General features: G+C 38.6%; 1 protein-coding gene across 2 annotated transcripts in view; it reads right to left on the bottom strand.

Moving 5' to 3' along the window:
• Positions 1–4,950: 4,950 nt before the first annotated feature.
• Positions 4,951–12,557, bottom strand: part of NRIP1 (nuclear receptor interacting protein 1) — a 94,415-nt gene continuing 86,808 nt past the window's right edge. For both annotated transcript variants that reach the window (XM_029214000.1, XM_029214001.1), the window contains one exon: positions 4,951–9,610. In XM_029214000.1, coding sequence (XP_029069833.1) covers positions 5,782–9,252 — 3,471 coding nt within the window. In that variant the 5' untranslated portion in view covers positions 9,253–9,610 and the 3' untranslated portion in view covers positions 4,951–5,781. The remainder of the gene's footprint in view (positions 9,611–12,557) is intronic.

Here is a 12,557-nt window from a genome sequence, read left to right as displayed (position 1 = left end):
CAGAAAACATACCAACACCAAAGCTCTACTCTGGGGTCCCGCTGGTGTAGCTTTCAAAAGCTACGGGCTGGGCTTCCCTGGTGGCGCAGTGGTTGAGAGTCCACCTGCCGATGCAGGGGACACGGGTTCGTGCCCCGGTCCGGGAAGATCCCACATGCCGCGGAGCGTCTGGGCCCGTGAGCCACGGCCGCTGAGCCTGCGCGTCCGGAGCCTGTGCTCCGCAACGGGAGGGGCCACAACAGTGAGAGGCCCGCATACCGCAAAACAAACAAACAAACAAACAAAACCACCGGCTATGAAACCCATACAATGTTAGGCCATTTCCTTTTCCAGATGTGCTCGGAGGTGAATGCGTATCAGCAAAAAAGAGCAAAATGAACAGTCCAAAAGGATTGTAAACTTTTCTTAAAGCTCTGAGCATCTACCCAATGAAGTTTGGTAAAAGCAAAGGCTGGACGGTAGAAGGCTGTCTAGGTCTTTGTCGGTAAAAAGGCTGTAAAAGGGCTGTTTGGAACGGCTGAAAAATCCTCTTCTGACTACAGAAGTGTACTATTGATATTTTAAAATTTGGCTATTGCTGGAAGGGTTTATGTATTTACCTTTAGACACTCAAATGAGGGCATCATAAGTGCAGCAGCACTTCTCCAGGACTGAAGTTTATGGGATTTGAATTTTATTTCCAATTATTCTGTTACCAACTAAAGAGTACATTAACTCTGGCTTTTTAGAGCAAGGGTCTTTAACTTGCCTACGAGGACGGCATCTTTAAAATGTTTTAAGTATTATCGTGCCAACCATTTAGAGAAATGTAGCAGTAAATTAACGCTAAAAGGTGCCAACAGATTCCTCCACCAACCCTTACAAGGTGCTAGAGTCAGATACTTCTTAAGTTTGATGGAATAAATGAAAAATGTCATGCTTAACATTTAAAATCTATTTTCTGTAAACAAACAGGTCACAGTTTAGTGATAGTAGCGGTAGGAGAAAACTTGTTCAAAATTATTTCTTTGTAAAGGAGTTTTCCACATTAACAAGCTTGAAATAGAACTTGGCACAGAGTGGGTGATCATAACCTGATTAGATTATGAAAGACTTTCCATATTAAAGTCATTGGCGCTAACTTATAGTCAAGAGGAGTTACTAACTGGGGTGGTTTTCTTCTTAAAAATCCCTCAATTTATTACATGATGAGCTCGTTATGCCTTTTTACCGTATAAATCAATAAACAAAACAAAACGTGGCTGTGCATCTCTGGTTCCGATGACAGTGTCTGTACAGACGGCAAAGCATAACTTTTCAACATTTTAATCATGTAGAACAGCTGTATGTATTTCTATTACCTGGATAGTTTTTTAGACAGTGTTTATAAACTTGTTAGGGAGAAGGTGCAAAATTTTCAGATTTTAATAGGCCTATTTTAGTGTCAGAAAACAGAAACTGATCTTCGGGAAAATGCCTTCCTCTTAAATTATTATTAATATATTTGTAAAAATAATGCCCTCCCCACCCCAGATCATCAGTTCACAAGTATAGTTCTTTTTCCTTTTTCTAAATAAATTGGTCTCTATTACTTATTACATAAGGACACTGCTTATCATTCTCAACTACTCATTACCTATACACATATAGTATACATACACATGTGTGCAAGCGCACACATTCATTTCTGCAAAACGTTTGGAGACTTTTTAAAAAAACAAATTTAGGGCTTCCCTTGTGGCGCAGCGGTTGAGAGTCTGCCTGCCGATGCAGGGGACACGGGTTCGTGCCCCAGTCCGGGAGGATCCCACATGCCGTGGAGCGGCTGGGCCCGTGAGCCGTGGCCGCTGAACCTGCGCTCTGCAAGGGGAGAGGCCGCAACAGTGAGAGGCCCGCGTACCGCAAAAAAACAAAAAAGAAAAAACCAAAAAACACCCCAAAATTAACACCCGTTGAAACTTGGATAAAAACCTAATAAAATCCTATCTTAAAACAAGTTTATATCAAATCAACTTTATTTTTGAACACTGTACAAACTTTTTCCCACTTCAAAAATCCATGATGACCATCCAGTTACACACCAAGCAATAGAATCAAGGCTGGGCAGAAGAGGCTATATAGGCTGATTGTCTTTCTGAGCTATGCTTCAATTGCCCTGTCTCTAGATATACTAACTCGCAGGCCACCTTCTTTTTTTTCCCTTTATTTTTCTGAGAAGGGCAAAGCATTCTTGAAGACTTGTTATTTTCATGACCAGAGACTTTTATGTTTATGGAAAACCTGAAAATCGGAGACAGCCCAGAAAATAACAATCATTTCAAACCAGAGACAATGCATTTTTTTCCCTCATTTATTCAAATTCACTGCAGGAAGTAAACACTAAAAGATTAAAAAACACAACAAAAAGTTCACACTGCAGTATGTACAGTTTCATGACATCACATGAAGAAATTAAATTTCTAATAAAAATGACAAATTATATTACTGAGCATATCGCATCAAAATTGGTTGTGTAAACCCCAGAATTCATACCATGAATGGTAATGTACCTGTACTCCAGTACACTGGAATACTCCTGGTATATTATTATGCTTCCAATGGGATTAAAAAATTCATGAAAGTAGTTGTGTGAATTCTTTATGTTGAAAAGTGGTTGACTTGATTTAAAAAGTTTTAAGACCCTTGGATTCAAAGCACATTCTTTCACAAAGCTTAAACCACGGAAGTCATGTCCAGAAATGGAATACTGTTATGTTGGGATGAATATCTGATCTGACTGCTTAAGACATTTTGCCAAATGCACAGATGCACAGGGTCCCCCATGCACTTTTCATGCAGCAGGTAATCACAACTTAAATAAAAGGCTTACTCTATACATTTGTCCAGACTTGCAACTGTATACACACATGCACAATTTTTAAACCTGTCCGATTATATTTACACTTATACATGGAATATACAGAAACCAAAGAGATTAAAAGGCTTTTCTGTTGTATTAGAACAATACAAAATATGTATTTTTCATTAAGGAAATCACTATTTACATCACCTTTAAAAACCAATTTTAACATCTTCATGTAACAAGTCAATATATATATATATACATATTATATATATATATATATATATTTATAAAATATATACTCTCACCAGTTTACTCTTCTGTAAGATGCAGCAGAGAATAAACAGGTAATGCTACCTTACTGATGTCAATGAGAGCTGTAGTACCCTTTCACAAATGACTTTATTAGGAAGAAATTGTCTAGATATCTAAAATAGTCCTTGAAAATGTGTATATGTGCATCCTTGTATCTACATATGCATAAATGAACTGCATTTATGGATGTAGGCCCTTTCTCACCGCTCTTCTTTAAAATCATACTAAACTCAAATTGGGGACACTCTAGTGAATCAGAACAGGTTTCTTCGTGGTCACGTTTATTTATATATGACATGCCTTCGTTTCTTTGACTGCTGACAACAGTAACAACAACAACAAAACAAATGACCAACCAAAGAAACAAACAGAAAAAGCAAAGCTGGCCCTTGATGTTCTTTTTCCTGACCTAAGTTTCACCCCCTTGTAAAAGCCCATTTTCCCCTAACCAAGGGGGAATATCAGTATTTTTTTCTAGCATACTTCTAAGGCTCCAGACCTTTCACAACGGCAGAAAAAAATGACTTGGTTAAAAGCTTATTTATACAGTGTAGACAATAAGACTGTCACAGAATAAAGATGGGATGGAGTTGGATATCTTCACTGGCCAGTGGAATTTTCATGATGTAGCATAATATTCGCTCCTATTATTTTATAATATATCCAGTAACTATTTACAAATTATTTTGAGAAAAAAATAATCATTTAGGGTTTTAGATCATATTAGGAAATAACGCCCATTTTTAATATAAAAATCTTAGAAACAACCTCAAGTAGAACAATTTCAAATAGACTTCCTTCTAATTAACAGTCGATTATATAACAATTTTTTGATAGGTCAGTTGCTAACTCAGCTCACAATTAAACCCAAAAATATCTGGTGAAAGAATTGTGGATTGTAAAAACTGAACTGAAAAGCATGGACTTGTTTCAAGATAGAAACCCCATGCGGCTCGATAATACATTAAGTTCTTCCAAGAAAACATCAATGTTTACTTTTAATCACTATTTTAAAATAACAGATCCGATGGAGTGACTGTGTACAAATCTGTCATGTATATGTGCCCTTTGTACTTTTTTGTTTAGTCAATCTGAGTTTAGTGCCTTTCTTGGGTTTGAAATAAATGTTTTCATCTTTGTCAGCACTGTTCTTAGGACAATGGTTTTAAGAGAAGTTAAGGATGTATTCAGGAGGAGTTGCCAAACCATCCTGGAATCACCTGAGTTTGGTAAGTGGCCCTGTTATTCCATCCCTAAGGCTAATTAAGTAGATGTTACTCATTAGAACACACAAATAATCACAGATTTTCCTGAGATGTTGAGCCAAATATGAAAGTTGTCCCCTCCACCCGATTTTTTTTTTGTCATAAAAAGTATTCTGAACCCGATTTCCAAAGACATAGCAGTAATATATGAAGTACAATATTGCAAATTTTGAGTTGATGTGTGACTGTACTGGGGAAAATACAGGCATCAAATAGTTTGTTCACAATCCTGTGTTGAGAGAAGTCATAGGCAATGGTTTCAATTTTCAAAATTCAAATTTCAGTGTGCAGAAGAAACACCTAGGGAGTATATTAAGATGCAGAAGGAAGATTCCCAGGTCCACTTAGCAGAGATTCTTGTTCTGTAGATCTGAGATGCTGCCTAGGAATCTGCATTTTAAAACAAGTGCTCCAGATGATTCTAATGCAGGTGGTCTGAGTCCAACTTTAAGAAACCCTGGTCATAAGACTCACAGGTACCACAGAAACGGTGAGAAGTAGCTTTTACAAGAGATGGTGAAAACGGTCCAAAGAAAGCCATTTTGCTTGTTAAAAACAACTTCTTATTTCAACTATTCAGGAAACCACCTGAAGATACATGTTAACTTTCCTAATTCTGTAAAAGGAGGAATATTAATTTAGTAAAGTAGTTAAAATACAAAAATGGAAATCTGCCGTTTTTTTAAAGATCTATCAAACTTCCATCAATTGTAATCAATGTTTACTAAGTAGTACAAGGTTTAAAGAAATATAGTATATTGAAAAGGATTGGGGTGGGGCAGGCACATTGAGGAACCACAAAACCCCTTCCAAGAATTAAAAATAAATGTGTTTTCTTTCTTTTTTTTTTTTTTTTAGCAAAAGTGAAAAATGTAAGCATATTTTTTTCTGATTTGTTTTTGAACTGAAAAAATGAATCAGTATTAGGTTTTTTGATTCAATAATTATCCTTTAAGGAGTTATTATTTAACAATTTGGACTTTAAAAAAACGTGTTATGTACGCTGACTTCTGAAAAGCAAAATAAAGTACCCTAATAAAGGCAGCAATGCATTAATCCACTGTGGGTGGAGATTCACATTTTAATTTATGCCTATTATTTATGATTAAAAAAGAATATCATTCATGGGCTACTCACAGTTGTTGTCTGATGCATAAGAAGGTGTTAAACAACCCATTGCTAGTTCAGCAGCTTCCTCATGACATCTAATGTAAAGCAAGAAGTAGTATGCATATTTAAACATCACAGTAACCAATTCTTTTCAAAATGAAAAAGTTTCAATTATACCATGCTTTTCTCAAATCATGCGCTTATTTATACAGATTTCAAGTTCATACTAGTTAGTTTTAAAAAGATCCAAAGATGGATGGCAGGTACATTTTATTCTGATTCTTTTTTTATTGTTAGCACGTTTCCCAGAAGTCCATAAACTTCTCCATTTGCACTGTGTGGGCGAGAGGCATTATTTCCCATATGGCTATTGTAAGTGCTTCTTAAATTAAAGAAAGAAGCTTTAGTTTCTGCAGCAGGAAGTAACTCCTCTTTGACTGTAACCTGCGAGATACTTTGAGCAGATGAAGGCTCCCTCCAAATGTCCTTGTCCTGTGTTTCTCGACTGGTAACAGAATTGCCTCCTTTCTGGAGCATGTAATACAGTATTGGGTTAGTTTTGGTCAGTCTCGGAGAGTCTTTCTCATACTCATTCTTATCCACATCTGTGATAACCCACTTGATGGGTCCCTTCTCACTGGGCACGGAACACCCATTCGCAAGCCCAGATTCTGGTCTAGACCCTGCGCAGCCCAGGTGCTCAGGGAAAGGAGGGCTCACAGGAGGTTTTCCTACACCGGGGTGTGGAAATGTCCTGTGGCCCATGCAGCTGTTGGGCTGAGCTGCACTGTACATCAGTCCGTTCAAAGGAGAAATGCTGAATTCAGGCTTGCTATTGGTCCCAGTGCTTCTGTGTCCTTTTTTTCTACTGTCGATGACAGAATTACTCCTGTGCTGAGACAAATCTCTCACACAGTTTTCAGAGAGAAGCAGCTGTTTCAGAACGTTGAAGCTTTTGCTCTCTCTGGCCCAATTCCTGTGTTCGCTGTCACTCGCTGAACCATGGCTGGCAGGATATTTAAACTCAAGATCATTTCTGCTAAGCTTCAGCTCTTGCTGGTTAAGCAAGGACCCATACAGCACCTTCGGAGCACTGGGACTGTTTGCAGCATCGACTATGTTATTTCTCATCTTTTTAAATGGATTTTCTAACGGCTCAGTATGAAGCTTCCTTTTTTTAGGGACCATGCAAAGATTCTTTGAGTCTACAAGTGTCAGTTCACTATTTCTGTGACTGCTGTCCAGGTCATCAGCCGGGTGACTCTCTTGGTTTTGTCTCAGCAGTCGACTTAGCAGACCGTTCTTAGAGAAAGAAAAATCCTGAGGTGAGACCGGCTCCGATTTGAAGTCCTCGGACGCTGGTAAGACAGCTGTGCTTCCCTGCAAGGCAGAAGCCACGCCTAAGAAGGGGGCACCCTGAGCGTCGTGGCTCAAGGGCACATTTGTGGTATGCGTATGCAAGTCATCGCAAGGCTCAGATTTTATTTTCACCATCAATATTTGTTCACTTAAAGCTCTATCTGTATGTTCCTGAGTACTTTCATCTCTTAAGGGCATCTTCTCTTTCTTTTCGGGCTTCCCTTTGTTGGGGTTTCCCAGCAGCAACTGGAGGACGGTGCGCCTTTCAAGCAGATTTTCTATTTCAGAACCAGAAAGTCCTGGTTCAGGACCTGTTGCATGACTGCCGAATGCTTTATTTTCTTCAACTGCATTTGTTTTATTTGAGAGCAGAGGGCTATTCAGTCTATCAGTCATACCTGTAGGTTTCTCTGTGTTTACACTCAGCAGCTGTTTACTGGGTCTCTGCTCTTCCCCTGACACGGAAGACTGCATTCCACATTGCGCTAAATTTTGTAACAGTTTACTGGCACTGAAAGTGGCAGAGTTTTGTGTGCCTTCATTTTGGACTGGTTTCTCCCCTTGCGATTCTTTGCTTTTTGTAAGGTCCATCAGGTGGTTTGATGTGGTATTCGTTGGCTTTTCAGACTGAGGGCCACAGGCATACAGTGGGGAATTCCATTTGATGACCAGAGGGTGTTGGGAAAGGTTGATGGGAGACTCGGCTTTGGTGGATGCAAGTAATGGTGGAGTGCTCACTGGAGTAGTCCTGCTGGTACTAGGGCTTTCTATGACAGAAGTCCGCGTGTAATTATGTGTGCTGAACTTTGTCCCATCACTGTGTGGTTCCTGAGGGCTGTTGTTTCTTTCTACATTTTCTTCATTCTTATGGCCAAGTAGCAACTGAAGCAGGGTTACTTTCTGGTGCGAATTTAGCTTAGAATTCTTTGAGGTATCTTGATCTTCTTTGATATCTACCTCGGGGACTTTGGGATCCCAAGTGTTTAGCAAGGACTGAGTTAAGTTATCCAGAGAAACAGGCTGGTCAGGTTCTGGTTTTTCGATTCGGTGTTTGCAGGACAAGTCTATGGGAACACAGTTGGAATATGAACTTTCATCACCACTGCTATCATCTGTAAAACTAGGATTGTTATCTGAGTATTCATCAATAGTTGTAGGTGTACTGCTCTCCTCAAAAAGGCTTCCTTTCTCACTATGACTGTGTCCGTTCATTGGCTTAGGTATGGTCTGGCTTTTAAGGAGATGTAAAAGCAAACTGTTATTAGCAGCTTGTTTTGCATTGCTTCTTTCCAGTGAGTTCTTATAGCCTGCATTTTTGGGGGAAGAAGGAACAATACCCATCGGAGTCTGAAATGTTGTACTTTTGCTAGCCATTAGTTTGTTTGATGATGTTCTTGCCTGACCATTAAGATGGCCTGACATTCCTTTTGAGAACTGGAAACTGCCCACATCCTTTTGGCCATTTTCTTGTAATCTGGCCATAGCAGCAAGTCTTTCACTTGCCGCCTGATTTGCATTTTGTGTCTTTAAAGCGTGTTCTCGAGAATACTGCTGTAAATGGGCTTCGCTTGAAAGGAGTAATGCTAATTGGCTACAAGCAACACTTGGCTTGGGTGAAGTGGCAGGACTAGCCCTTTTTTCCACCATGCTCGCGACAGCCTGTAACCTCGCAGCACATGACAAGGGTTCACTCATGACCTTTGTGCCACTCTGTCCAACATGATGAGGTGACTCTACGAACCTATCTCTGATGAGGTTTTTAGTTACGTCAGGGAGACTGGTATCAGGCTTTTGATCTTTAGCTTTACTTTTCTTCAGCAAAGTTTTTAAGTGACTTGATGCGACACCGTAGCACCTTAAATCCTTCTCCACTTTTAAAGAATTATGACTGAGGGCGTATCCTTGCTCCTTGAGGCTCTGCCTAATCTGTTGTGACAGAGCAACAGTCTGCAGCCTAGAGCTGAACGACTGAAGCAAAGAGGCCAGTACCGTGTTATCCTGTTTGCCTTTAGGCACACTGTCAGCCATGCCAGCCAGCAAAGCTTCCTTCTTTACGTTTAAATTTACGATGGAATCAGACAGCCTCTTCCGCTTCGCTGCATTCCAGTCCTCAGAAGACTGCAAGAGTCTGGCTTTTTTGAGATGCAGCATGCCAGATCCCTGATATGTATGTGTATTGAGAACTGGACCATTACTTTGACAGGTGGGAAACGCATTACCAGAAATGTTAAAGTTCTGATCTTCTTCATTACAGCCAGCAGACTTTTTGTCGATGGCAGTACCTGATCCCTCTGCTGCCTGATGCATTAGTAATCCTTCTAGGTAAGTTAAAACAATAGAATCCTGGTGCACATCAGAGCCAAGCTCTTCTCCATGAGTCATGTTCAATAGAAGTGTTCACAAAGGCTTGGTTTCTATTCACTTTGAAGAATGGTTTTCTGTGGGTGAGTGAGACGTAACTTCAATTAGTGAATGTCGGTTTCTCACCTTCCATAGTAATTAGACAGAGGTGTACTGTTCCGTGCCGACCAGGATTGGTCTGCTGGTTGGCAACGACGAGACAAAAGGCAGGCAGGCTCCCAGCGCAGCCTGACTGCAGAGTTGATAACTCCCAAGCAAGAAGCAGCAGCAGAATTCCTCAACACACAGGTCTGCAGCAGCAAGCAGATAGAATCCTTAGTGAATATACTGCTTCTCCTTCTTCACCTTTTGTTCCACAATAAATGCAAATATCAGTGTTCTATAAAATAAATAAATAAAAATAGTTAAGGAGGTGAAGCATTAGAATTATGCTGTGATACCTGTAAGCAGAAAAATACAGCACTTGTCAGTTTCTAAGCGTATATGTACAATATACATATATATGCATTGTAGCCACTTCTTCAGTAATTTATGTCATTGTTATTCCTATTAAATTGGAAATCTCTACTGGAAATCCTATGGACTAATCCATATTGTTAAAATGATCCAATCAGAGAAGAGAAAATACTTTAATGTTACATAACTGTCTTCAAAAGTCCACCAAGTTTCTGAATTTTCATAAACACCTTTCTGCAAAGTGATGTGAATGCTAAGTCTTTTCTGTAGCACCACAGCTCTATGAGGGGCTAGAACGAGCTTCCTCATGTTATGAAGAGCTTAGGAAGGAACAAGAGAAGTATCGAAAAAGGAAAAGAGATCCACGTGACATGGACTCAATCTAGCGAGTGTGATGTGAGGTTGAGGCCGACACAACGGATTCACTTCTGGTATCATCCCCCAAACATCAGACATCCCATAAGTAATCTGGAGCATTTCCGTTTTCAAAGACTTGGAAGCCCTAACAAGTATAAGATTCTTTTGTAGGCCTGTGCAAATTGTGAGTCTTAGTGGTACAAACGTTTACATATCATCACAAGCTTATTCACCCCTAGTTCTTACCACAACTTATTAAAAACAGAAGAGTGATCCTTCAGATGCTCATTCAGGTCTATCAAAGGCTTAACGTATCTGTTTTAAAATCCCCACACATGTGCTCCATGAAGAATTTTTTAAATGAGGTCCATTCCTAGCAGATGCAGAATACAGGTTACAGGTGAATCTATAGCCTTAAGTTTCTAGAATGTTCCTAATATATAATAAAATACTCCTCCTCCCTACCCATGCTATCTCTTTGTGTGTGACACTGTTATCAATAAGGATAAAATGTTACATGTGATTTAAAAAAATTTTTTAGAAGACTTAAAAATTAAAGTCATTATTAAAAAAAAATGTATTAGGGTACCTGCACCAATTTTTAGTATAGAAAATGTGGTTACTGTAACACATAAAAGTATAACTATGTGTTTACACTAAGCTATCACATCACCCTGTAGAAGAGTGGGCAAGAAACAAATTTAGAATAGACCTGAAGGAAAGAGGAATAATCGTTCTCAGAAAATTCTAAGTTAAAGTGGTTATTTTTCATTAATTTCTTTGAAAAGAAAATTCTATAAACAGCACCAATTACATGAACAAGAAGAAAAAGAGCTTTTCATAGAAAGCTGTTTTTTTAAAACTTTTTAAGGTTAAAATCGTTTGATTTAAAGCTAGTATTATTAACCTGACTCATTTTCTTTCACTGGAAAGGCAACCAACCACATTATTTTTGAATCACCGACATATAGTTGGCTTACTTGATTTTACATACATATTACTTAAGAATGCTGCCAAGTGTTGAACACTACCTGAGTGCGGTCAGTTACAAATACCTAAATGTCAACACACATTTAAAAATTAGGCTTTTTTGGAGATTTGCAAGCAATATATTTAACAACTGGAATATTTTACAAAATACTGTGATTCATTAGCTTGTCAGTGGATCTACTGGTTTATTTTTTTTTTATTTTTTAATTTTTTTGCGGTACGCGGGCCTCTCACTGTTGTAGCCTCTCCCGTTGCGGAGCACAGGCTCCGGATGCGCAGGCTCAGCGGCCATGGCTCACGGGCCCAGCCGCTCCGCGGCATGTGGGATCTTCCCGGACCGGGCCACGAACCCGTGTCCCCTGCATCGGCAGGCGGACTCTCAACCACTGCGCCACCAGGGAAGCCCCCTACTGGTTTATTTTTAACTTCAACAATGATTTTAAATATTAGAGCTTGTATACATGTCTATTTAAAAATATTCCATACTCTCTTCATAAACAAAATAAGGAAGAGACTTAACTTGTACAGCAAACACTTGTTAAAGTGATTTCTGCGGAAAGGGAAAAAGAATTATCCAAAATATTTGGTTTACGGAAGGTAAGAAGGACCAAAGGGAGTAAAAGTACTGAGGGGGCAGAAAAAAAAGAATAGGAAAAAGAATTCAAATGAAGGTCTCACAAATTTTGCAACTCTCATGAGGTTTAGAAGGAAAAATTCAGTTTAGAAACTAAAATACATTAATAGCCTGTCTTTAAACATTAGGTTTGTAGGCATGATAGGCAAAATGAAGAAAGATTTCTTTAATGTATTTCTTTAATATTTCTTTAATGTATTTACTAAAAATACATATATATATATATATGTGTGTGTGTGTGTGTGTGTGAATGGGAAAAAAATAAAACCTACCCAGTGATAAATTAAAAGCTGACTGAACAATGTCTATTTCAACTTAGCTGTCATTTTTATAGGGTGATTCCATAAAATTTTTAGAAAAAGATTTTCTGGTTTTAACAAAAAATTTAGTGTAACATTTATTATACCAAGAAATGACTTAATTTTGATTTTGGAATTATCAGTCTAAATCAAAATCAGCTCTTTATAATTTTAATGAATTCATTTAACCCTCAGTATACCAAGAAAAACAGTCATCACCATTTACCATCTGGGTCCAATGAACATTTCATCACTGCTTAGGTCAACTTATGAATAATTTACAGAAGAATAAAGAGATAATGTAAAACAACTTCGTTAGAATTTTTAATAAGAATTTACACATGGCAAACCCAGTTCTTAATTCTATATTTTCCTGGTTTTGAAGGATAACATATCTGAAATGGGCAAGGCACTTTGGAACTGATAGCTCAACTACTGTCATGCACGAACCTGGAAATACCCTGTAAATACCAATTCCAGATTTCAAATACATGTCTAAAAGGTTCTAGCTTAATCATCACTTCTGAGTCTTCTTCTTGTACTTGTATAATTCAAAATGTGTTACTTTGGAAAACTTGGACAGCTCAAAA

This window comes from Monodon monoceros, unplaced genomic scaffold (assembly GCF_005190385.1).
Source record: "Monodon monoceros isolate NGI ecotype Baffin Bay Population unplaced genomic scaffold, NGI_Narwhal_1 Super_Scaffold_11, whole genome shotgun sequence".
NCBI classification, from domain to species: domain Eukaryota; kingdom Metazoa; phylum Chordata; class Mammalia; order Artiodactyla; family Monodontidae; genus Monodon; species Monodon monoceros.
This window is presented reverse-complemented; position numbering and strand designations above follow the sequence as displayed.